We start from the raw sequence: 24045 nt of genomic DNA, 5'->3' as shown, positions 1-24045 counted from the left end.
CTTGCATTTGTCCTAAACTGGATAATCCTATGTCCTTTCCAAAGTTCTCTTGTGGTGTTGTGTTTTTTTTTCTTTTTTTTCCCCTCCTAGCTTTTTTCCAAAGGTGGAACTTAGCAAGCATTTCCTGATGTGTTCTTCATAGTTTAACTGATTCACTTTCATTTTGAACACAGTATAAATTAATTTACTGGAATTGTTTTCAAAAACTCTTCAGAAAACTCTCTGAAGGCATACTAAGTAGCTGAAATTTCCTCTAACTGCAAGACCGCAGCTTCATTGGTCTTAGCTGGCTTTCTTTTGATGCTCCTTGAGTAAAGAGCATGCCAAGTGTTACTCTTCAGCTCATTTATAACCTTTTTGCTGCCTATTTCTTCAGTTTCTGAGCTGAAGAATCTATATGTGCATTCATATTCTTGGGCTTTATTCTTAAAGCAAATATAGAGTAAGTGGAAAAAGTTGAGAACATAGTGTGTGCACATCTTAAGATCTGCAGGTGCTGGTAGAATAGACTTCTGAACATCTTACATGCACTTGTTAACTTTAGTCCCTTTTAATTCCACTTTTAGCCTCCAGAAAATCCATCAAAGATGCCTTTTCCATATAAAGTGCTAAAAGCTCTGGACCCTGAGATCTATCGAAATGTAGAGTTTGATGTTTGGCTGGACAGCAGAAAAGGTATATTTTAATTTAAAAACCAAACTTCCTATATTGCACTCATTGTTAGCCTTATGGATCTATGAGGTCTTTGGCACATTTCAGCTTAATTGAAATGCGAAGGGTAGTGGTTAACCAAACGGATAGTTGTACATCATCTTGCCAGGAGCTGGTTGTGTGGGTGGGTTTTTTTTTGTTGTTGTTGTTGGTGGTTTTTTTTTTTTTTTTTTTTTTTTTTTTTTTTTTTGGGGGGGGGGTTGGGGCTTGATTTCAAAGTACCAAATACACTGCTTCTGATTCTGAATGATAGCTTAAAACACTGACCTCTGACATTCAATAAATGTGGTATAGAAGATAACAGGATTTGAAGCAGGATACAGAACAGAATTTTGCTTTACATTGCTTTCATATTGGGAATCATTCAAGTCTGAGGGGGGTTTTACAGTTTTTGGTAGCAGCATCTGTGCAAGGACTCCCACTTTCTATGTTGATTTTGACTTCAGAGTTGTATTATAAGGAAGGCATCAAGTTCAGCATTGAGATGTGCCAAATAAGTTGTCTCTCTCTTCCAGCTCCTTTGGGCTTGAATGTTATGGAGAAGATTTTTATAGTCTTCATAGCTTGGGTTAGGTAGCTACATTTCTGCATATCTTGTGTGGCTGATCTTCAGAGGAAGATACTACCAAGAAATACGAGTTTTGGGGTCAGACATCTTTCAAACACCCCAAATCCTCCRAGTACTGAGGTTGAGTGCTTTATAACTGCATAAGTAATAATAAGAGCCATTGACRTTCTTGGAACAGAGTATAGTAACTAATTATCTGTGTGGAGTACTGATGTGCAGAAGTTCTGGGCAAGGAATGAAAAAAAGTGTGTTGAAAGCTAGCAGCAAGGGGGATGTTAGGGGATGTCAGGTTTTTTTGGGCAGCATCTCATTTCTACCAAGAGCCCCATCAGGGCTTTGGCACAAAAGATGACCAGCATTCTTAATGCCTTTCAGAATTGACTCTGCTATCTTGAAGGACACTGTAGTATTAAAATAATACTTGATGCAATATCTAGATATTACTAATTGCCTGTAGCTTAGTCTGGTTATGATTTATGTTAGAAGTACAGCTTTAGTTACTCTATCACTGTGGGGAATGTTCAGTTATGCATAGGGAAATAATTAACTCATTTGACCTATGGCTAGTAGTTGGGTATGGTCATGAAATCATGAAGTACTTGTAGGTATACATGAAAGAACAGTAGTTTAAAGACTTTTCTTTTTTACTTTTTTCTTTTAGAGCTTCAAAAAACTGAATACATGGTGTTTGCTGGGCGACAGTACTACTTAGGAGACAAGTGTCAGGTTAGTACTTGAAGCAAATTTGTTTATGATAACTTATTAAAATGGCTTTGAATAGAGTATAGTAAGTCACAAAATCATCTAACTTCATAGAATTTATTTTTTCTCATTCCCTTCCTTGTACCTATTAATCTGAATTTTTAGTTAAATTTTATTCCAAAATCTAGGCTTAAGCATTGGGTAGTCTGATGAAAAAGCTGCTTTCAAGTTTGTTGTAAACTAGTGATACATATTCTGCCAGTGTAGAAGTTCCAGACTAAGAACTCAGTATACAGGGAATGAGTTTGAGGTGGTTATGTATTAGGTTTCCACTGGGGGTCACGAGCAAGTTGGCCAGTCTTCCCTCTACTCAACACTGTAGCAGATATTTCTGTAAACAAAAAAGGAAGGGGGGGGAGGAGGGACAAGATAGGGCCAGGAGATGCTGAAAGGGAGGTCAGCTCTCTTCATATTCCTACGTTGTATAGGGCAAGGACTTTTTTTTTCTTCTTTATCACTTTGAAGTAGTACTGATGACTCATTCAGTGACTTGTTTCTGGCCGAGTAGACCTTTTCCCTCCAATTTTCTGTTTTATCTTCTGTTCTGCTGAAATTCTAAAATAATGGTCTTCCGGTCTTCCCTGGTAGTTATCTGCTTGGTTAAAGGTTGGAATCTGTCTTGTTACCATGTCTTCACTCACAAGTTTCTTTGCAATGTCTCCTTTTCCTTTGTCCCTCAGGTTAGTGTAGTGCATTTGTGTGTGTGTTTTTAAGAATTTCCTTTGTTTTCTCTTCAGGTACGTCTGGACCCTGGAGGTAAGTATTACAATGCTCATATCCAGGAAGTTGGACAGGATGGCAACACGGTGACTGTGTTCATTGAAGAGCTGGCAGAAAAGTAAGCAATTTAGTGCCAACTTAAGTGTTTCATGTTTGCTGAGCTCTTTTCTGTTGAGCCTCTGTATGCTTGGATCTGACAGGTGCATAAAGTTAGAATTGTTAGTTAAGTTAGAATTATTATTTAAGAAAAGAGAATCCAGACTTTCAAATATAAAGTGAGGCTGCTGGAAGGAGATGTGTTTCCTTGCTGGCTATCACTGTCCACTGAAGATGTTGCAGGAAAATTATTCTCTTGGATTTCTAATGACCAAAGTCAGTACTGTGATGACTGATGAGAAGCCTTGCTCTTCTGTTTCTTCTCTCAAATGCAAAAAAGTGATCTTTGCTGTTTGGACTGAGTTCATGGATAGCAAATTATTCTGGTACTGGTTTTGCTGGGGATTTTACATTATAGCCAAAAAATGAATATTTGGCACCCCTTCAGAAAACAAATCTCACCGCTTTCTCTACCTTGCTGTTTAAAGTATTCCCCCCTCCCTCAAATCTAAAATTAAGTTTGTCTATATACTGTGTTCAGCTGTACCTCTGAAAGCATGCAAATGTGAAGAAATTCAACCCAGCAGGCTGATAGGGTTTTGTTGAGATTAAATCCTACCTTGTTTTTTTAATATACAAATAACAGTAAGGTGCTGGATATCAGAGAAATAGGATAAGACAGCAGGGAGCTTGTGGAAATTATAGAGATAAACTTGTACTCCCTCCCCCTATCTTTGAAGAATCTTAAAAGGTTGACTTGCATATTGGAGCTGAAATTGTTAAATAATATATTTTAAATGCAGAATGTATGGAACAGCTTTGAAATCTAGGTGTCTCATATTTAAAGAGAGACTTCCAGTGTTGCTTGTGCTTATGTTGCTGTGAAGTTAGGCATGGTGTATTCTTGCAGCACTGCTAATGTCAGTATTTTTCATTTAGGCATACAGTTCCATTGGCAAACTTAAAACCAGTGACACAAGTGGCACCTGTCCTTGCTTGGAATGTGGTTCCTAGCCGTAAAGGCGGAAGCTATCAGAAAATAATGGGTGGATACTTCTCAGGAATAGGTTTGTACTTGGCTTCGTCCGTGTCCCCCCCCCCCATCCCCTGCCCCTCCTCCCTTCTGAGGGAGAGAAGACCAATTTTAATAGGAGCAATCTTTGGATATGGAAAGTGACTTACCTTAACTTGTGATGTGCAGCTTGCCATTTCAGGGGTTCTATGTAATGTGATCCTTCAGAGAAGGATGACTTTACCTTTGCAAAATAGCAAGTCCATTGAAAATGCATAGTAGGATTAGTATTGCTTGAAACTACCAAGAAGTTCAGCATTTAAGAACCATATATAAAGGCTGGGTCCATGTGCCAAAGAATTTGTCTGAGTTGACCTTAGGGATATATGGAAGYGTGAAGGCCTCTGTTGTAGAGTAGATACAGACTCCATTTATTTGATATGGAAAATGGTTTTGTAATAATAAAAACCTTTCTGAAAAGATCTTAATACCAAGAGTAGCAGTTTTATCAGCTGAAACTGGGAGAGTATTTACCTATGTGAGATGCTATTTTCTGTTCGTGTTTTTAGAACGCCTGTTTTAGCTTTCAAACTAATGGTATGCAGTTTGCATAGTTCAGGTATTTGCGGGGGGAGAGAGGGGTATCATGTCCCAATACTGACTCTTTTTCAAATACAGAACATAACTCCAGAGTAAGTTGTTTAAGATATTTGTGTAAGCCTGTCTCTTCTGTCCTCAATTGAAACTGTAGAAATGGATATGAAAACACGGAAAAGACTGCTTAAGAAAGTCCGTGGAAAAGAAGTTTTTATGACTGTGGCTTATAGTAGAGGTCAGCCGGTTCTTCCACCCCGACTGCAGCACAGTGTTCCTTCGGGGCGCTCTTCTCCAGTTCACTGCTCGCAGGGTGCTGGAAGCATGACACCTTATGAACCCTATCATCCTCAGAATCCTCCTCAGAGACATGGCCGTGGATTTGGGATGCCAAGGTATGAAGCCTTGAAAACCTATTGGAGATCACCATTTGTTCTCTATTCATTCTTGTTACAGACTAGTTGGGACAGAGTTTGTGCTATTTAGTAGATAAAACTACAAGCGAGTTCCATCTGAGAGGCACTTCCTGGTAATTGCACCTTTTACCCTTTAAACTTAGGGGATCTGCCCGATTTATAAACAGGCACAACATGGTTGGCCCTCAAATAGCATTCTACCCCAGTCCAGGAAAGAGATGCTATCAGAGCTATGACAATTTCTCCTACAGGTCCCGGTAAGTGAACATAAACCTCTTTACAAAACATTGCTCTAAAAAGGTTGGGGGGTGGGAGGTTGATGGGAGAAGGATGTGGAGGACTGAGTTGGCTATTAATGGCGTGATAATGGGAATGTTATGAATCTCCAAAAATGACAGTTAAAACTTAGCAGCAAAACCAAAGTGAAACGCGAGATATTGTGATATTTTTTTTAAACTGCTTTTCTCCTTTTTAAAGTTCATACAGCCGTAGTCGCCGTCAGATGCAGTGCGTGAATAAGGAATGTCAATATGGGTTTGTACCAGAGAATGGAGAAGAGCCTCAAGGATCAGAAGAAACGATAACTTTCTATGAAATTGAAGAAGGGGGTGAAACTGCTTTTCCTACTTTACCAGTAAGTAATGAACAAGAGATTTCTTTAAAAACTTCAAAAAGAAAAAGAAAAGGCTGTACAAATGCACAACACTTYACCTAAGTATGCAGCATCTCTGCTTTCTGGCATGAGTTTTAGCAATCAACATGTTTTGGAGAAGTGAAGACTGAAATGAGCTTAGAAAATTTGAGATTTTAAGCAGGTTTTCCATGCTCTAAGTGTTGCATGCTCCTCAAGCAGCAGTTATTTTATTTTCTATTTAGTATATTTTGATACAGGTAGGATCACTTTTGTTCTTTCTATTGCAGTTTGATAACAAGAGACTGGGAAAAAAATCTTTCTCTTTTAGATGTCTGTCTTGGTCTAAACGTTGTGGGAGTAAACTCTTCGCTTACTTGCCACCCTAATTTGATTTGTGTAAGAAGATTCAGAAGCTGTATAGTGATAGTCTGGATTGTTCTTACAAATTCATAGCTGTGGTATCTTGGACTAGTATGCTGCTCCTGAAACACACTTTTTTCCATTGCARTAGCAGAAAAACAAAAATTCAAATCTAGACTTGCTTTAAAAGAGTCTTGATAGCAAGTCTGTAGATGAAGCAGCACAGGGTATTCTTAAACTTTAAAAGCAATTGTCTATTCATTTATTTTAATCTTAGTCCAATCTGCTGCAGATAATTGGTTGATGTTTAGCTATCTGAATAGGAAAGCAGCTCCTATAAAAACTGGTATGTTTGAGACTTCCTTGTTGAACCAAAGCAGTGAAACTCACAATTGCAGACTTAAGTAAATAATGAGAGAGAATCTGCTCAGGGTTATTTCAACAGCTGCTTTTTGATCCTGCCTCCTGTGCCAGATCTGTGGTCTTTGTGATTTCATTCAAGAATGTCAAGTAATAAGTATCCTGAATATTTTAAAAGATATGAGATCAGTATAGCTTAGTAGCTTTTCATCCCCATTGCTGGACTAAATAGCTGTAGCTGCTACTAAGTAATTTCTTATGCTTGTTCAACATCAGATGTCAATGCCAAAGCCTTTTCTCTCTTTCTTGTCTTGTTTAGTAAAGGAATTTAACGTTTCTTGGGGAAAGATGCATCTCAGAAAATTCTGCCATTCTGCTAGAGGCCTGGTGGGAGAATYTTCTGACTCATAACCTCTACCTCAACCTTGGGAATCTTACAGGCTTCTCTATGTACTTTATTGATTTCATAGCCATCGTGTCCTCTGAGGAGAATTTTGAGGGCCAAAATTTGTGATGGCTTTAGCCATTAATGAATTTACTGGGCATCTCATAATCCTGAGTTCTTGCTTCTTCAGAGAGCTTTAGATTTTTGTATCACAGTGTAGCTAAGGACCAACTCTTTCATGCAAATACAAAGAGCGCATTTAGAGTTACAAGTGTCTCATGGGAGCTTCTCTTTAGAGGAGTCAGGCTTGTGTGCATGAGTCCAGTTAGTGCAGATAGTGGGATCTGTGCTGATCAACCTCTTTGTCAACCTCTTTGGTTTCTCTAATTGTGGCTAAAGACGATCTCTTCCTCTGAGAATTGGAGTGTTTGGATGAACGGCTATGTTGCTGGTTTGGTGGAAATGCTCCAGGATGAAGAATGTGTGAGAATATGTTGGAGGTAGAGAATCTTGGTAAGCTGTCTGTGGTCTACTCCCCTTTTTCTAGCTTCATTTTAACCTGAAACAAAGCTGACTAAACTCTGGAGTGGAGCAACTTGAATGTGAATGTGTCACATGGGACAGTGATAGGTTTTCAAAGATAAATTAGCCTATGTGTGCTGGGTGGGACAAAAGGTAGAGGAAAGAACCATTTCCACAGCTATTTTACTGTATGAAGGATGCATAGGAACAGCACACAAATTGCAATTGCAGTAAGCATTGGTTGTGGCCTTGTTCTGCCAGTCTGTCCCAAGAAGATGGGAAGCTCCTCTGTGTGCATGTTGAGTGGGGAAAGGCACATGCTATTCTTAAATGCGTGCTATTGATTTTTTGCTTTTCAGAGCCAGGGTAACCCTGCTCCCATTGTCCACAGTCCAGCAGGGTTCTGGGTAGCAAGGAGAGGCCCCAACTCTGTTCCAGCTAACAAGCAGACCCTGAATTCCTCAGAGGAGGAAGTGGAAGAAACAAGTGAGAATGGTAAGTCCTGAAAGGATGAATGGGAGGACAGGAAAGACTGGTTCAAAGATTTGCAGTGTGCTTCTGATTGTCAAAATGGGTTGCTTAGTTCTCCTGAAGATCTATTTATTGTATGATTTGAACATGTGTGTGAGCATGTTGTTTTTACATTCCTGGCAGGAATGTGTCACTGTTTTCACTTAAGCTTGCTAGATTATTACTCTCTTGATTGCGTAGGTCTGTAGTAAATTTGCTGCTTAAATGCATGGTGCGGACTGCATTTGRTGATGACAACCTCAATACTTGGTGGAATAACTGAATGAGCAAACCTTTACTGTCTTTCCTGCACAATTTAGATGATAGTGTCTCTTAACATACTAATACTTTTTTTTTTTTAGCTTTAAAGTATACTAGGTCAAACTCTGTGCTATGCTATGGTGTGACTGTTTTAAGTTATAGGAACTTTTTTGAGTTTCATTTGTTTTTTAGAAGCGGCTGAGGTAGCCGGGGCACTTAGTTTTGTGTATCAAGCTTGAAAACCAGGGGTTTTGGAGAGTACCAGTAGCTCTTTTCTTATGTCTTAGTCCTACAAAATCAGTACCTGCAATTTACAGTGGAGAAGACTAAAGATAGAAACTCTCAGATTTCATCATCATGGTTCTGCTATAATGCTTACCTCTGAACAATTAGAGCAGTTTAGTGCGTTATGTTGTGCTGTTTGTTTGAAGGACTTCCTTCCTGTCCCTCTTCAGAAGACTAAGTTTCTACAACCTCTTTTTCTSTTCAGAATGTCATCTTTATCCTATGTTCCAAGACAGTAATTATTTTCTAGATTTTAAATGAAACTGAAAACATTTTGGGGGGAGGGGGCAGAACAYTTTTTTTCAAAGCTAACATAAAAATTAAAGCTAATGTCTAATACTTTAGCTCTGTTTTAAAGTCTGTAACCAGAGAACTACATTGATGTATATGTAAATTGGAATTTTAACTAAGCTTGTCTTGGTATCTACAGGTGGAGGTAGTGACTTGGGATTTCACAGTTCGTATATTGTTAGCAGAGGGAGCTGACAGTGTTGTTTCAAACCTTTTAAGAAAAGTAGTAACAAATTCCTGTTTTGGCATTGTGTGGTGGGTGTTTATTTTTCTGGTGAAGGTAGTTCACTTCATATTAGCTTATCACTGAAGTGTTGTTATGGTTGCTTCAGCTTTAAACTTCTTCCTCTCCCCCCACTCCTCCTCCTCCCCCCCCCCCCCAAAAGCAAACAAACAACACTTTGAAGCTTCCTATTCTCTCTTCTAGGGAAATTTCATGAAGAATATCTCTATGCACCTTCAGGTGAGTAAAACTCGGTCTCTTCTGACGCAACATGTGATGATTGCAGTGCAATCATTACAATCTTAAAAGTTTCTGAAAGATTAGATTTAATGCCACTTCTTTGCCCATGCCCTCCAGATCCAGACTGTGAAACTGCAACAGTATTTAGTTCAGCAGAACCTACAGCAAACTTGGTAAGATTTAGTCATGGTCTGTTTGGATTAGGAATCCCTGAAGTACTTGGCATTCTTCATTTAAAAACTATCCTTGGAAGCAGGCTTAGTGTAGGAGGTCAGAGACCTTTTTCAGAAGAAAGCATTGGTTAGTTTCATTTGTCTCCCTCTTATTTTTCTCTTAACTTCAAGACAAAAAACATTTGCCATTTTGCAAGTACAGTCTGAATTGTACTAGGTATGTGCTTCCTCTTTCTGGAGAGCAAGGTAGAAAATGATTAATGTATTTGAGTCCTGTTTACTCTTCTTTCTTGCCTGCTCCAAATAGCTTTTATTATGCTATGCTGAAAATCCCATTCCAGTTAGCTTTACTCCTCTACAGTGGAACTAGATAGAACCAGCTTTGAATATTTTTGTTAGCTAAAACTAGATCAGGGGCTACAACTTCTCCCTTCTTCACTCACCTGCTTGTCTACAGTGGGTATGAAAACTAGTCTTACRCATGTCAGAATGAAACTGGTTTTATTCCAGTTGGAGAAGATCCTCTATTTTCTGATATTTATTTATATTTGTGTGTGTGTGTGTTTATGTAGAGATATATATACACACACCCATAATTACACGCACCAGAAGCTTAAGAATCTTCTAATCTTGTGAATTCTGCCTCTTAAATGGATCATACTCTGCTTGGAATCCCTTCAGGAAGAACGGACAGTGTCTGTCTCACCTCAAGATGGAGTTGCTTCCTACAGCTATCCCCAGAAGGTAATATAGCTATACTTTATTGTGGTAGCCCTGTGGGGAGGTGGCAGCTGCTCTTGATAACTCAGAGTTCTGCCCTCTTGTAGCAAAACACAAAAAAAMCTGTAAATACAAGCAAAATAGGGTGGGAAGATGCATTGCAGGAGTTTGCAACTCTAAGCTGGTATTTTCAGGTAGGGATTTTTCAAGYCAATTTTTAGGGAACTTGGATAGCTAGATGCATTTTGAATGTCCTACTTGTAATGTGAACTGAGAATCTGGAAATAACACAGTTCAAAACCTGTATGGCCTTTGTCAAAGCTAGTGTTTAGAGTTGACGTGTTTGATGCTCTGGCTCTCTTCACAGGTGATAGTGAATTCTGCAGTAATCTCAACCTCCTCCTGTGTTAATGCTGCTCCAGCTACGGTCTTCTCCTCAAATTCTGCTGCTTCGACTCAAGCTAGTGTCACAACTGTTCCCCCGCAAACAGCAGTTCAACCAGTCCTGATATCCCCCCCTTCTATAGGGAGGCCAGGTAGGGTATAGATACTAAGGCAAGAGATCAAATATTTAGGCATCTAGTTACTGTACTTTCCTTCCGTTCTTCCCTTGCTCTGCCATCCAAAACAAATATTGAAACATTTCTAGAGAACATCATTTGCTTCAACTTAAAATGACAATTCATTTGTTGTAACTTCACTGCTGGCTCCTTGTTTTCATGTTCTGAAGGGAATAATTGCCTGTGTGTTTGCATGCAGTTGTAGGTCTCTRCTTTGAGTGCAGTTCCTCTACCACCACCTCTAGCTGTCAAAGCAGTTTCACTGAAGGGCTTCTTTAGGAGAAGAGTAGAAGTTCATTGTCACTTTCTTCTGTTTTCAACAGTTTGTTCTATACTTGCATTGACAGATTGGTGCAAGTCCTGAGGCTGTAATATCCCTTACAAAAATGTCATTGGCTGTGACAGTTCAGGTCCATGCAACTTGACTTTTCTGGGCTGTGTTTAGTTCTTATCCGTAGTTACTGCTAGGGGAAGATCAAGTGCACAATGTGACACTGACACTGAATTTACCTGAAGTGCGCGCTCTCCTTTTTTTCTTGTAAAATGGGATTTTCTAATGTGCTGTCTGTGAGCAGTCTGCTTTCGTAAGGAAATTGCTTTCCATTCCTATGAAGAATTTTTCACGTAGTCTTCAGCTCTTTATTTACTATCTCTTTTTTTTTTTTTTTTTTTTCAAAAAAAAAACCATTTTGCTCAATTTTGTGTCTCTCACCATTGTCTGTGTTCTTGGTTTGGGTTTTTTTCCATTTGGGCTGGTATTTCTGCATGATAGTTCAGTTAGCACACTTCTCTGCAAGCTCTCCACTTGCTGATGCCTTTACAAATAATCTGCTGGTGTTTTTAGCAGTCTGGGCCAACTAATGAATATCGAAGTTTATCTAAAATCTTTTGTGTGACTGCTCTTGAACCTTCCCTTATTTTTGTGATATTTTGATGGCTTAGTGATTAGTCTGTTCCCTGTTCTAGGACAGATGATTATGTAAGAAATGCCTGAACTGTGGCCTAGTATGAAGAATTGATTAAAGAGAGATGTTTATTCTTAACTGGAATATGGAACTTTTGAATAGACATAGAGTTAAGGCTTGTGAGATTGGAGCCTTCCCATCTCATTTACAATTTCTTAGGAAGTGCAAGGGAAGTGGTAAGTAAAGAATAGTTCAGGTTTAAAAACTGCATTTAGAGGCACTGAGATGACCAGAAAGAAGTGCATGCTTAACTGTGTAGCTTAGCATCTTGCTTATTTAAAATGTCACTGCAAGTTTGACTTGACTTTTGTTTCCTTCAGTAGCAGTTCCTTCAGTGCCATTCCCAATTTATTCAGCTCCTCTTCCTCCAGTCAGTGAGGTGGGAGAAGCTGGTGCCATTCCTCCGCCTTACTCTTGTGATCCCAGTGGCAGTGATCTACCACGAGGTAATGAAGGTGTATTTTATGCGTTTACTAATGCTGCTCTTTGGCATTGTTCTGATCTGTTTTCTATGGAAACTTTGCAGAATACTTGTAGTGAGATGAAATAGTTCTCCGCAGCTTACGGAGCTAGAAGGAATATTGCCGATGCTTATGGCAAAAATGTTTTTAATTCCTAGTTCTGAATAGCAAGTTCAAATCAGATTCAAACATGATTACTGCAGCTTTAGAAAGTATCCCAAATTAACAGAAATTATTAAGGGAGAAGGTTGTTAGCCAGTATCTTATTGGCTGTGGTTGGAATAATATTCTGATAATTGGTAAATGTTGCATGTCTTAGCAAAGTCATACTGTTGTATAATTCGGTGAGATACTGTGCCGCTGTCCCGTGTGGCTCTGCAATGTCATTCTTCCTCATCAGAAAATGATGATTAGAATTTAGGGTCTGTCTTGTTCCTCAGGTAGACAGCATGTTCATGTACTGTCATAAASTATGATAGCTTCTCTTACAATAGTCTTCAGCTATCAAGCAATGAGTGTGAGAAGAGCTGCATAGCACCTACCAGCAAAGCAGTTCTGAATCAGTTTTCAGCTTTACCTAGCTGCTGAACTTGGGCTTATTTTCTAAAGTAGCAACTCGTTTAAGTTGCTGTTACTGATTAAGAATACCTGCATACCATGCAAGTTGTATCAAACAGCTGAGTTCAGTAAACAGTGCGACATGTTTAATTTTGTGGCTACCAAGACACAATCAAGGTCTGCAATTCGGGAGAGCTTTGCTTAATAACCCAAGAATCAAGCGGTCTGCTGTCAGTAGCACTGGCTAGGTGCCTCCCCTGGCAGAATGCCTTTCAGCCACAGGAATAACAGTACTGCTTATTATGCTGTTATACCTTGCTTTTCTCTGGGTAGGAATGTAGCTGAGACCTGAGCATCACCTTCACATTGCTGCACTAATCTCAGAAAGCAGATAAAATTGATTTGTGATGCAGTGTCTTGCCTTTGCTGATAAAGGATTACTTGGCTGTATAGTTCTGTACAGCTGCTCTCTTTTTCCCTGTCCATGTTGTTTGACAGCACATTGGCTCAAACTGCAGGAAGGGTTAAAAACTGTGAAAGGCTGTAAAAGCAAACTTGATTACTCAACTGGCTTGTCCTCTGATAGCAACATTCAGCTTGTCCTAATGTGTAGTGTCCAGGCTGGGGCAGAAATGGTCTGGATATGAGTTACAGTTTAGTTAGGGCTGCAGCTGTACCTATGCTGCCACTATAGGAAGTAGAACAGCTCCCGCTATTTCTGCCTTGTCTGGCTGACTGGTAGGGATCTCAAAGTGGGGCTATTTCTGGCGATAGTGAGGCCAAGGTAGAGGTGGGCTATAGTCTGCTCTAAAGAACAGTAATGCAAAGCTAGCTGGCTGCTTACATGCTTCCTGCCCTCACAGTGAGTGTATCTCTGCATGTGGTTTGAAGTATGTGTGCTTTTTTACATGCCTCCTTCCCATGTGGGTATGTTGAATGCCTGTGCATCACAGCTAGCTTACTCTTAACAGTCTTCTACAGGTACAGCAGATATTTTATCAAAGGCTTATTACACTGAATTCAAGTTTCTGTATCTCCTGTTCTTTCACACTGTTGCTGGTGTAGAGAAGAGCTTTTAATTTAGAGGTGAGTGAGGAAAAGAACTGTGTGTTTGTGTGTAGGGTCTGTGAGAGACACTTCTTGTTTTTTTGTTTTTTTGTTTTTTTTTTTTTTTTCTGTTTCAAAAGATACACTCACTGTAATTGCCTGAATTAATTTCCTGCCTCCCCCTGCCCCACCGTGCATTTCAGGTGTCTGGCATTTTCTTTCAGCTTCAGAATATAAAGTTGTTTTTTATTTTGTTTTACTATTATTTGGAGGTGTATTACTTGTAACACAYAACACTTTGGTAACACAAATCGTTTTCATGCTTGATTCAGCATCTGTCCCTGGCTGGGACTTTCCTAGAGAGATGATTTCAAATAGTGGTAGTTGCTCTTGATTACCTGCAGGTAGCTGCATCTGGTAAGCTGCAGAGCAGCTTTAGGCCAAAAAGAAATTGTTGCATTCACAATGCAATGTGCTTGTTTTGCCAGAAGTTGACTTGCAGGACATGCAGTGTTGTGGCTTGGCTGCTCCAAGCTCTGCTCTCTCAAGTATTGCTAATGTGTTCTTCAGTAACTCTATTGCTGCCTTTTTGCCTTTTTTTTTTTTTTTTTTTAGAGGTGCTGTCAATTCCCGTTTTCATTAACTTTGGATATTCTATTTCCTACTTTCCTACTGCAGTACAATGACTCTAGATGATTCTAAGCACACACTGAATTTTCTTCAACTTCAGTGTAATGCTCTTAACTGAGGCTTTTGGCACTTGGGAGAATTGGGTGCTAAGTGCACTGACGAGAATCTGGAGTGGATGTGGATTAATACACTCTTCTGTCCCTGCCTGCAGCTCTTCTTGCTGAGTCTTTCCACCTAATATCTGCCATGTCCTTCATGGACAAACTTTTGGGGAATTTTAAGGTTGATAGTTAACAAGAAATTGCACATAGCATTTACGTTGTCACTGTGCTGCAGTGGAATCTACACAGCCATGAAACTAAGAAATCCAGGATCGTTAGTATAGTGGATGATAAGCCTTTGATATACTTGACCTGTAGTTCTGTGTCCCTCTCTGTTAAGAGGCACCTGCAGGACTGGTGTTTGACCTGGTGTAGTTTGGGTGCCTGACCTGTGAAGAGACTGAGGTAATAGACTAGGGAGGAAAACGAGCCCGGTGCCTTTGTATCTCCTTGTACATCTACATCTGTCCTAATTTTCAGGCTGTCTTGGATCTCTTTCGATGGAGTCTGGGCTTGTGGAACATGTTTGTGATACCTTAGGTATCTGACCCTTATCTGCTCCTTTGTATTTGAAGAAGCTGTTGATAAGACTTTGATAAACTGTGTTGCAGAGACTGCTCCTTCTCTGCAGTAGCATTGGGGTTGATCAGAGCCTTTCATCAGCACAGTAAAAATCTTGTCAAGAACTTTGTCTTCATACATTACAAAATAAGGTTTTATTGGTAGCTAACAAGTGCTTTTTATTTTTGTGTCAGGGTGGCTAACTTTATTTACTCTTGCTTCATAAGGTAGTCATGTTTTACTGAGGATCATCCTGATTTCTAGACATGTAAAAGAAGAATATAAACAAAAACTGGTCTCCTGCTGTACTTCTCTTCCAGCRTTCCACAGACATCAGTATTTCCAGTATCAGCTTGTCACTTCAGTCTCCCAGCTCCTCCTTTGTACTGTTATCTCTGCTAGGAAGCAGCTGTTTCATTCAGCTCATATGCTTGCTTTGCATAGGTTTGCATAAATAATTGAAGAATAAAAGCAAATTTTAAAAAGCTTGCTCCAAATGTAGATGCTAGATATGTAAAAGCTGACTTTTTYGTGAGTCTTCAGGCTATTTTTAATATTTTACTGACTAGGGTCAATATCACAACCAAAGCACCACCACTTTCAGGAGTAAGCTAACAGCTGTTCAGCATGAGGAAGGAGCTATGCGTAATCACTAATATAACTAAGTGGATTGTTGCCCCGATCAAACATGCTGGGCAGTAAAAGAGCTGAAGATTAGCAACAGAGGAAACTAATCCTCATTAACTGTAGGATTGGGGTTTGCATTCCCTGTGCTGTGCCCCTCTGCAGCAGTGTGGGAYCCACAGCACATAGAAGCATAGGGCTGGGAAAGTGCATGTGTGCGTTAGCAGACGGGCAGGGAAGCAGTATGGAGCCAAGGCCCTGACTGGGGGCAGCTGCTAAGTGGTAGGGAGCTGGAGTATATGGTAAGTCTGGAGGCGTAGCGAAGTTGAAGCCCTTGGTGGCTCACTCATCTTGAGCTGTCTCCCTGTTACGCTGCTCTGCTTTTGAGCTCCCATCAGTACTAATCAAATGACTAATTTGCTTTTTTGTGTGTGTGCAAATGTATTGCTCCCATGCACCCAGTGGAATGGGTGACTTGCTCTCCTTCCTAAGCCTTTTGAAACAAATACTTTTTTTGAGACTGAGAAATCAGCTATTTTTTCCCCTCATGTACATTTCTAGAACTGCATTGTAGAATGAAAAATAGGCCTCTCTCCCTSTCATTTTAAAATTTTTGAACTGCTTAACTGTTTTGGACACTTGAAAATCTACTTGCAAGTTTAAAACTATATTCTTGCTAAGTGTTTTTAAAGTCCTTCCACACTTCTGGGATTGCTCCTCAGAGTCACATATTTGCCTGGGGGCAAATTATTCAAGTCATGGATAACAAGTAAAAGACTACCTGCAACAAGGTCAGAAACTGGGTACCCTTTGATCCTTGCGAGGAAGGAACGTTCCCTTATTATACCAAATCAGAATATGGGGGAATCAAAATTATATATATATATAAATATGCAGATCTTGGTATTGTTAAATATGTTGTCCCAGTTGATGTTTCTCTGTATGGTTATTGTTTAACAAAGTGCTGAAGCTGGAGAYAGTGGCTGCAGAGTTGGACTTAACAGAGGGCAGAAGCTGTATGAAGCTGGAGTCTCCATAGAATTGGGTTATTTTCTCACGTGCTAACCCAGCATGGTTATTTTCAGTATGTATGCAGTGTGTACACAGTATGTATATATTGTGGATGAATTACCACTGGCTTATGAGGAGGCATCTCCTACTTTGTCTGCGTGCTTCCACTCTCATGTCTCTAGTGAAAAATAACAGGAGTGCTTTAAGCAGTCARCTTCATTTAGGGACTTCGCGTCAAATTCTTACTGGGTGTCAAATTCCTTTTTCCTCTGAAAACCCAGCCTTGATAGGAAGTCAGTGTTGCTAATCAAAGTCCTGATATACTGTGGAAACTTAACACTGTCTATTGTCAGTTGACTAATCAAGATGAATAAGGTAGAATCAAAGGTAACGTAAACAMTGAAGTTTGGTTAAAAGTTAGTCAGATGCACAAAAATCTTACTGGATTAATTTACCTAGAAAGATGCACTATTTTTAAAACTGGTGATACTCCAGAAACATTTTTAACCCTCAGCATATTCAAGAAAAACTAAATATTTTTACTTGCTAAAGTGACTTAAAGCAATGTTCTTAATGTGTGTGAATTTCTGTTGCTTCTCATTTTACTCTTCTACTCTTTTTAATATAATGTCCTTTAATTTCAGATACAAAGGTTTTGCAGTATTATTTTAATCTGGGGTTGCAAGTAAGTGCTTTTAAATGACTACAGTAAATTGTCTGTGAAAACTGCTGCTTCTCTTGACAGATGTACTGATGTATTTGAGACTTGCTAGTGTGCTAAATATGCATCTTATGCACTTGACTGCTAATACATATAGGCTTTCTTGGAGGAGATTAAAGTATAGCTCAGGAAGTAAAGTTCTAACTGAAGTCATGAAGCACATTAGTGCATCTAGTTGTTTCACTTCGATTTTTGCAGAGGGTGGTGGGTAAATATTGTTCCCCCTATGAAGATAAAGGGAGGAATGTGAGCAAGTCTTAATAAAATTTGTGTATGTACGCATCAAAGACCACTTAAATGCATGGTTCAAGTGCTCTAGGACTTGTGCTTACCAGTCTGAACACAGCTGTACTGCTTACTGTTCTGGGAATCATTGCTCTACTTAGTAGTTTCTGGTACAGAAGGCAATGTTAGTGCTGCTGCTCAGGGAAGTAAAAAGGGTGACAGCTCCTTCAACTGAGGAAACAGAAGTCTTTATGACAAAGTTGATAGAGGGAAATTTGATTCTCTGTAAAGATGTGTAACAAGGAACTACAGTGTAGAACTGAAACCAAAATAAGTGGCTATCTTTGTGGGTATTGCAGTATCTTTTCTAGCGGGTTGCTTTTTGGGGGGAGAAAAGGATTGTCTTAAAATAATAGAATGAAAAATACACTTCTAGATCTGAAAAGTTAGTARTTTGGAGGAGGAATGGAGACTATGTGGTTGTGCCCATGATATTTTTTTCCCCTCTTTCCAAAGTATTATCATCAGAGCTATTGGCATTCCATGGTTTATGTACAGCCAGTGCCACCACCATCACCTGTGGAAGCTTATCCGGCATATGCTGAGCCTGCTCCAGTCCTGGATCAGTCAGTACCTCAGCTCTACACTGAAGCTGGGCGGACTGAAGTCCATCAAGTTCCTCTGGAAACACCTGCAAATGGTTAGTATTTGAGTGTAAGACCAGATGCWTGAGGTATGAGAAGCTAGAGAAGGATTTTTAGACTGACTGCTCCATAGCAGCCTGCTAGCACCTTTGTTAYCCAGTAGGAAGCATGAGGTTAGGAGAACATACAGCGTAAGCACTGTAATAGGTTATTGCAGTTCCTTTGCTATCTTTAGTACTACTCAAGGTTATGTCAGCATTGCCATTGTAGTCACTAATGTCAAGGGATTTGCAAAGTCATAGAGGAAAGTGTAATCTTTTCTAGCTCTAGCCTTGGTACACTAATTTGGAAAAACTGTGTTGATGTATGTCTGTTCATTGATAAGCAAATAATCAAGGTATCAAAATAGAATGCATGTATTTAAAATGAAGGAAGGAGACAGTCAAGTTCTGGCAAGCTCTGAGCACTGGTGCTTTCACTCCATAGTGTTGCGTGCGTGGTTGTTGTTGTTTTTTGTTGTTGGTTGTTTGCAAACCTGGTTTTYAGGCTCTGAATGCTGAGTTGTTACATTCAAAGTAGCCCTTATTGTTAGCTATGTCTTTTACTGTGAATAAAACTTATAGTAAAACTTAGCTTAGCCTAGCAGCTTTGTAACAGGCTTGTAGATATATTTCGCAGTAAATAGGATTGCATTAAATGAGGAAAAAGGTCRAAAAGGTCAGATGCCTGGCTCGTTAAAATCTGTGAAACATAGCAAATAGTCGGTGTTGGAAAGGCGCGCATGATGATAAAACCTACTGCTCAGGGGCATACAGGCTTAACGTTCTGATAATACTTTAGCCAGGTCAGCTGAAGTGTGTTTTTGCACAGATCAGTGTTACATAGTCAAAGGTTAAATAGGGGAAGAATATATCATCTATTTTACCTGAGTCCTCCTTGAAAAAGTTGTCTCTTTAATACAGGATGTTATTTTGAAATTCTTGAACAGGGTTTTGTGGAGATGAGTAAGTTGCCTTCTAGTTTTAATTCAGGACCTGAGATGACCCTCCTCCCCCCGTTAGGAGGGATGTACATGGGCACAGAACTGTTGTCATGTAAATGGATTTTCCCTTTTGCTATCAGTCTAACACTGTTCATGGCAATAAAGAGCTGCATAAAAATAGTTATAAAGCTTAAAATATGGCAATTTTGTCTAGGATGTATTTTGTTTTGCTTTTTTTTAAGGTCACTTTCAAAATGCAGAGCCTCCGCCCCCATCCCAYGGAACAGTGTATTATCCAGTGGTGTCGGATCCCTTCAGCCAGCCATCTCTCCCGGGCTTTGACTCTTGTATTTCTTTAGTACCTACATATCACTATATTAGTTCCTGGCATCCAGTAAATCCATCCTATGGAAATTCTCCCCGAATTCCTAATGCTGTAAGTTCTGGACCATTGCACCAAGTCAGTTACATTGCCTCACCTAACCCTGCACCACACTATGTACCTCAAGGAATGTAAATCCGAGAGATGTAAGCTCACTCTTGCACTTGGTTTCTCTTGTTTCTTTTTTTGTCAACTATATGTTAATATTGTTTCATAACTGTTATCCTGCCCTGGTGGGCTGGGTACTGATTGATTAAAGTGTATTCAAATTTCATGTTTCTCTTCTGGTTTATGCTAGTGATACTCAACTTGACAAGGTGGTGGTGTAGTGGGTTGCATAGGAAAGCGTAGTAGAAGACTATACATAACTGTAGTGCTGGGAACACAGCTTGTATTTCACTATGTAAAATACATATGTATTAAACACATACTGTCACTAAAGGAAGCTTGCATCAAGTACCCCCTTGTGAGGAGTTACACCAGAACACTTGGTCGCATGGTTCTTGTTTAAGTACTAAAACAGACTGCTGTTGCAACTAAGAATAAAAACTGGATGCAGGGTCATTGGAGGACAAAAAAATAGTGTTTAAAATAGGTTGGCTTTCCCAGATTTCACCAAAAAAAAAACTTTATTTGCTGCTAGTGATCACATACTTGTAATAGCTGTGTTTTCTCTGTTTAATTTCACTCTGCATTGGCTTTACATCTCTTTAACCTTCAAGAATACTATTTTGATCTGTTCTGCTGTACATTACTGTATATTTGTAAGATTTGGTTTGTTAAAGGTGTTGCACAAATGGTGATAGTCTTGGTGTTAAATTTGCACTGATAGCACAAAATAAAAGCATCTAACCCATTGTAATGAGTGATCACTTATCTTTGACAGGGTAGCTTCCTTAGAATACTTCCTCAGACTACTTACTTAGAATAAGTAGTCTGAGAACTAGGTTGAAGAAATGAGCTGTGTCATATGAGATAAGGCTGTTCATGTTCCGACTTGCCATTTTGAGCTGGTTTCTGAAGGCTAGGGCTGCTCAGTCTTGCAGGGAATTTGGATCCCATCAAATTCAACATGGTAAGTATAGGTAATAAATGCCATTTACATAAGAAGAGAACCAGTAGCTTCAGAAAAAACACACATTTGCCTGTTTATTTAAACTTTGCAGTCCCATGCTGCTGTGCAGTTGCTGTTCTTTTTTTCTTTCCTTTATGGCTAAATAGTCATGAAGAGGAGACTCCCTGCCCAGAAATAGGAGAGGGGAAAAGCAGAGTTCCTTTATATGTCTTCTAAGTAAACATGGGAGCAAAAAGGTAATAGGGAAAAGTGACTCCTTATAGTTTTAAATTCATGCAGAGCTTTTGGTGCTGACCGTATTTCTTCAAATTTGAAGAACTCTCCCTCCGATTCCCCCCTTTTTATTCCTCCCTCGGGAGGGTGGTGTATCCGTACTACGTGATATTTGATGGGAATGGTCCGTGTTGCAGCCTTTTTTATCTGTACCACCTGATACTTGGTGAGAATAGTCTAGTGCTGTAACTTTATAGTGCCTAGAACAATACCGCTGTGTTAAGCGGGATACAAATAAGTAACTAACAAGGTCTTGGAAATCTGTGAGACAGAGCAGCGGTTGGTCACATATAGCTAGTTGGTCACCACGAGAAGCAGTCAACATGAAGGTCAGAAGCTGAAGAGTAGTGAAATAGCGACCCCCAAAGTCAAATGTGGCCCCTGAAATAAGTCTGCACGCGTGTGCAGTATCACAGCCCGGTGATGCAACCGGGGCGCAGTTGGGCTAGACTCCTGCACTTGCTGGCCCCAGGTGCCGGGACTCCCGCCTACCGCAAGGAATCATAAATGCCGGAGTTYTCCGAAGGAGGGTGAGGCTGCTACACAACAGAGGACCACGTTGCCTCCTCGGGGACGCCCGAAAAGATTGTGCCTGCCGACTCTCTCTCACCATGCAGATGATCGGGACAAGCATTGAGGTGGTCCTTCTGGAGACTACCATCGGGTCGGTCTGTTTGTAAGTATCTGCTAATAAACTACTTGCTACTGAAGAGTGTGTGTGTGCGTGTGCGAGTTTGTGCTGGCTTGCCAAACTGCATGTTTGGCCCCGGGAATCTAACTAGAACAGGTGGTGATGTAATTCTCCAGTGGCTGGGAAGCTTGCAGATTTGGCTTTTGGTTTGTCTCCTCAACTCTTAATTGCTGTGTATTTAACTTGGCAGTCTGGTTATGGCCAGAAAAGTCAAAGCAGGAAGAAAATTGACCCCTGAGCAGCTAATTTGATTATGGGCTTATGAGCACGCAGGCATGTGTGCACACCTTTGCCCTACCCCTTGGGTTAAATATATATTTTAATATATATAAAATCTACCAAATACTCGAAAGCAGATAAGACCTTGGCCTTTGTATTTCTGCTCCTTTGACAGGTCTGCGCGAGCCAAGGCTGCCCTCCTTCTGGAAAGGGAGAAGGTTACCGCGGGATCTCTTTCTTCTCCCTTCTCTGAAAAAGCTCTGAGTAGATTAACCCGCAAGTCAGGTGCTGTTCTGGTTCCTTTGCACTTCTTGATCTGTTCCACCTGGAAATACGTAAAAGCGGTCTGTGGCGGAGTCGTCAGCCGTTTCCSCCTCGCCGCCGTGCCGCGCYGTGCCGCGCCGTGCCGGGGAGGAAGCCTCTGCGGGCAGCGACACCGCGCCGCGAGGCAGCTCGCCCTTCCCTGCGCGGAGGGACGCGTGGCTAAGAGCCGGCGGGCTCTCTTCTGGCGCTGGCCTGCCTCCCGGAGTCAGCCTTTGCTCTTCCCGTTAGAGACGCTGTGACCGGGCCTGGCGTCGAGCTCTGCGCGTCTCTCCGCTCGCGGTAGCTGGATTCCTCGCCGTGGCCGTGGGTTGCTCCGCGCGTTCGGGGCGCTGCGGTACCTATCCGTTACAGCAAACAACTCCACGCCGTGCGCACGAAAATTGCTCTAGCTTACACACACAAAGCCTACCTCTACTGGGACTTGATACATGTATATTTGGCAGGGCTGTTTTGGCTCAAAAGTAACTTTTTGAACTAGTAACCGGTGGGACTGTCTGGAAGAGTTAGCCCTGTGCCCAGCACCCAGTCTGGGGGGAGGTTGAGCCACAAAATGTGACTTGACTTTATTGATTAGCTTTTATTTAGTTGAATAAATGGCTGACTTCTTGCCTCGGAGTCCTCAGTAGCTTAAGGAATGGTGGTTTTGTATTAAACAAAATAATTTAGACTAATACAAAAACTGAAGGGACTGCTGGAGTCTGCCTTTAATTCTGCTTTTCAGAGCTGTCTTGGGATATGTCAGTGGCTCTGTATTGCTTATTAAAACGGCTGTCGCAAAGTACTGCCCTGCTGAAGAGATAGCTAAAGCGTGAAGTAAATTAGCTATTTTCTGATCTATAGATTTCTAGGCCTGGCTCCAGCATCTTTGTACTAATAATATTCCTAGTTTTGCGGTTATATGTTCCAGTGGCTGATGCAGCAAAACAGTTGCCTTTCCAGAGGCTGCAAGATAATTCTAATAAAACTTGCCAAACTTGCTATTTTTTTGGGGGGGGGGGGGGGGGGCTGTGTTTTGTTTTTTTGCTGTGGGTACCAAGATGTGGCCTCAGGTTATGGGGCAGGGCAGTGTCAGTGCGGTGACTGTCCAGACCTGCTCGGTCCTCTGTTGCCATCTGATGCAAGCTCCGGGTTTTGGTGCTCAGCAGAACTGCAGGGTCAGTCTGCAAAGTGGGATACAGGTTTGCAGCCTGAAGTGTGCTTTGCCTTTGAACAGGAGGATGGAAAAAATACACTAGCAGAGATTGCTGTTGGGGGCAACTATTTTCTTTCAGTTTTAACCCCTCCCTTTCCAGTGCTCCTGTAAGTATGTGTTCGTCATGCTTTTCTCTTGCTTTTCTGCGTTGTGCTTTTAATATACGAAAGGCAGGGGCCCAAAGTAAGTTAGCAAGTGAAGGCTGTGCAGGAAAGATGCATAGGCTGGACGTGCCAGAGCACTCTTTAGAAGCAAGCTTTTCTGATTTCTTAGACGTACTAAGCAGCTCGGGAGCCAAGCCTGCCTTCTCCACGAGCGCCGGGTGAAACGAGGGCCGTCAGCAGTGGTCCTCAGGTTCTGCGGTGTGGAAGGCTGGTTTTTTGCATGCCATCCTCCCCTAGACTGCTGAAAATGCCTCCGCCTTTGGAAGGAGCGGGTTCTGGTCCGACTGCGTTTGCCAGCAGGTCGCCGGCCGCCGGGATGCGCTTGCTCCGCGCGCAGTTGTGCAGTGTCACGCGGCATTGCTGGGTCCGCGCCTCCGGCTCTGTGGCAGGTCTGCCTCGGGCCGGCACGGCTGCGACTGCTGCCTCGGGGCTCGTCTCCTGCTCCCCCCCACCAGCCTGCAGYGTTTTCCTATAGCTAGAAAATAACCTTGGTCCTGGTTCAATCCGCGTGGGTTAACATCCGTAGTGTTGCTCGCAGCAGTGCACTAGAGGCACAAGTCTCTTTCTGAAGTCTTTTGAATTGTAAAATTCATCCATTATGAAAGATAATTATTATAAATACTGTAGAGAAAAATGTTACCAATTGTGCCTGCCAGCAGCATTAGCCTGCAGGGCTGTCATTCCCGCTCCCTCCCGCGCTGCCTTTTTTTCCCCTTGGTTGCGCAGGAGCACCACGCTGAGTCCTACAGTAAGTTGCTTTTCTAGCTCTATTTCGTTTTACTCTCAGCTTCC

General features: G+C 41.1%; 1 protein-coding gene across 1 annotated transcript in view; it reads left to right on the top strand.

Moving 5' to 3' along the window:
- Positions 1 to 20139, top strand: part of ALG13 (ALG13 UDP-N-acetylglucosaminyltransferase subunit) — a gene marked incomplete at its 5' end in the record, with an annotated part of 31753 nt that extends 11614 nt beyond the window's left edge. The window contains 16 exons of the mRNA XM_085319712.1: positions 567 to 675; positions 1941 to 2005; positions 2779 to 2879; positions 3797 to 3924; positions 4621 to 4858; positions 5023 to 5136; positions 5357 to 5513; positions 7500 to 7635; positions 8915 to 8950; positions 9068 to 9123; positions 9805 to 9867; positions 10211 to 10379; positions 11689 to 11814; positions 17006 to 17046; positions 17824 to 18007; positions 19176 to 20139. Coding sequence (XP_085175838.1) covers positions 567 to 675; positions 1941 to 2005; positions 2779 to 2879; positions 3797 to 3924; positions 4621 to 4858; positions 5023 to 5136; positions 5357 to 5513; positions 7500 to 7635; positions 8915 to 8950; positions 9068 to 9123; positions 9805 to 9867; positions 10211 to 10379; positions 11689 to 11814; positions 17006 to 17046; positions 17824 to 18007; positions 19176 to 19450 — 1998 coding nt within the window. The remainder of the gene's footprint in view (positions 1 to 566; positions 676 to 1940; positions 2006 to 2778; positions 2880 to 3796; positions 3925 to 4620; positions 4859 to 5022; positions 5137 to 5356; positions 5514 to 7499; positions 7636 to 8914; positions 8951 to 9067; positions 9124 to 9804; positions 9868 to 10210; positions 10380 to 11688; positions 11815 to 17005; positions 17047 to 17823; positions 18008 to 19175) is intronic.
- Between the last annotated feature and the right edge of the window lie 3906 nt (positions 20140 to 24045).

This window comes from Rhea americana, unplaced genomic scaffold (genome assembly GCF_003343005.1).
Source record: "Rhea americana isolate MKP2758 unplaced genomic scaffold, rheAme1 scaffold_6, whole genome shotgun sequence".
In the NCBI taxonomy this organism is placed as follows: domain Eukaryota; kingdom Metazoa; phylum Chordata; class Aves; order Rheiformes; family Rheidae; genus Rhea; species Rhea americana.
The sequence above is the reverse complement of the archived record's forward strand: the minus strand, read 5'-3'. Positions and strand labels throughout refer to the sequence as shown.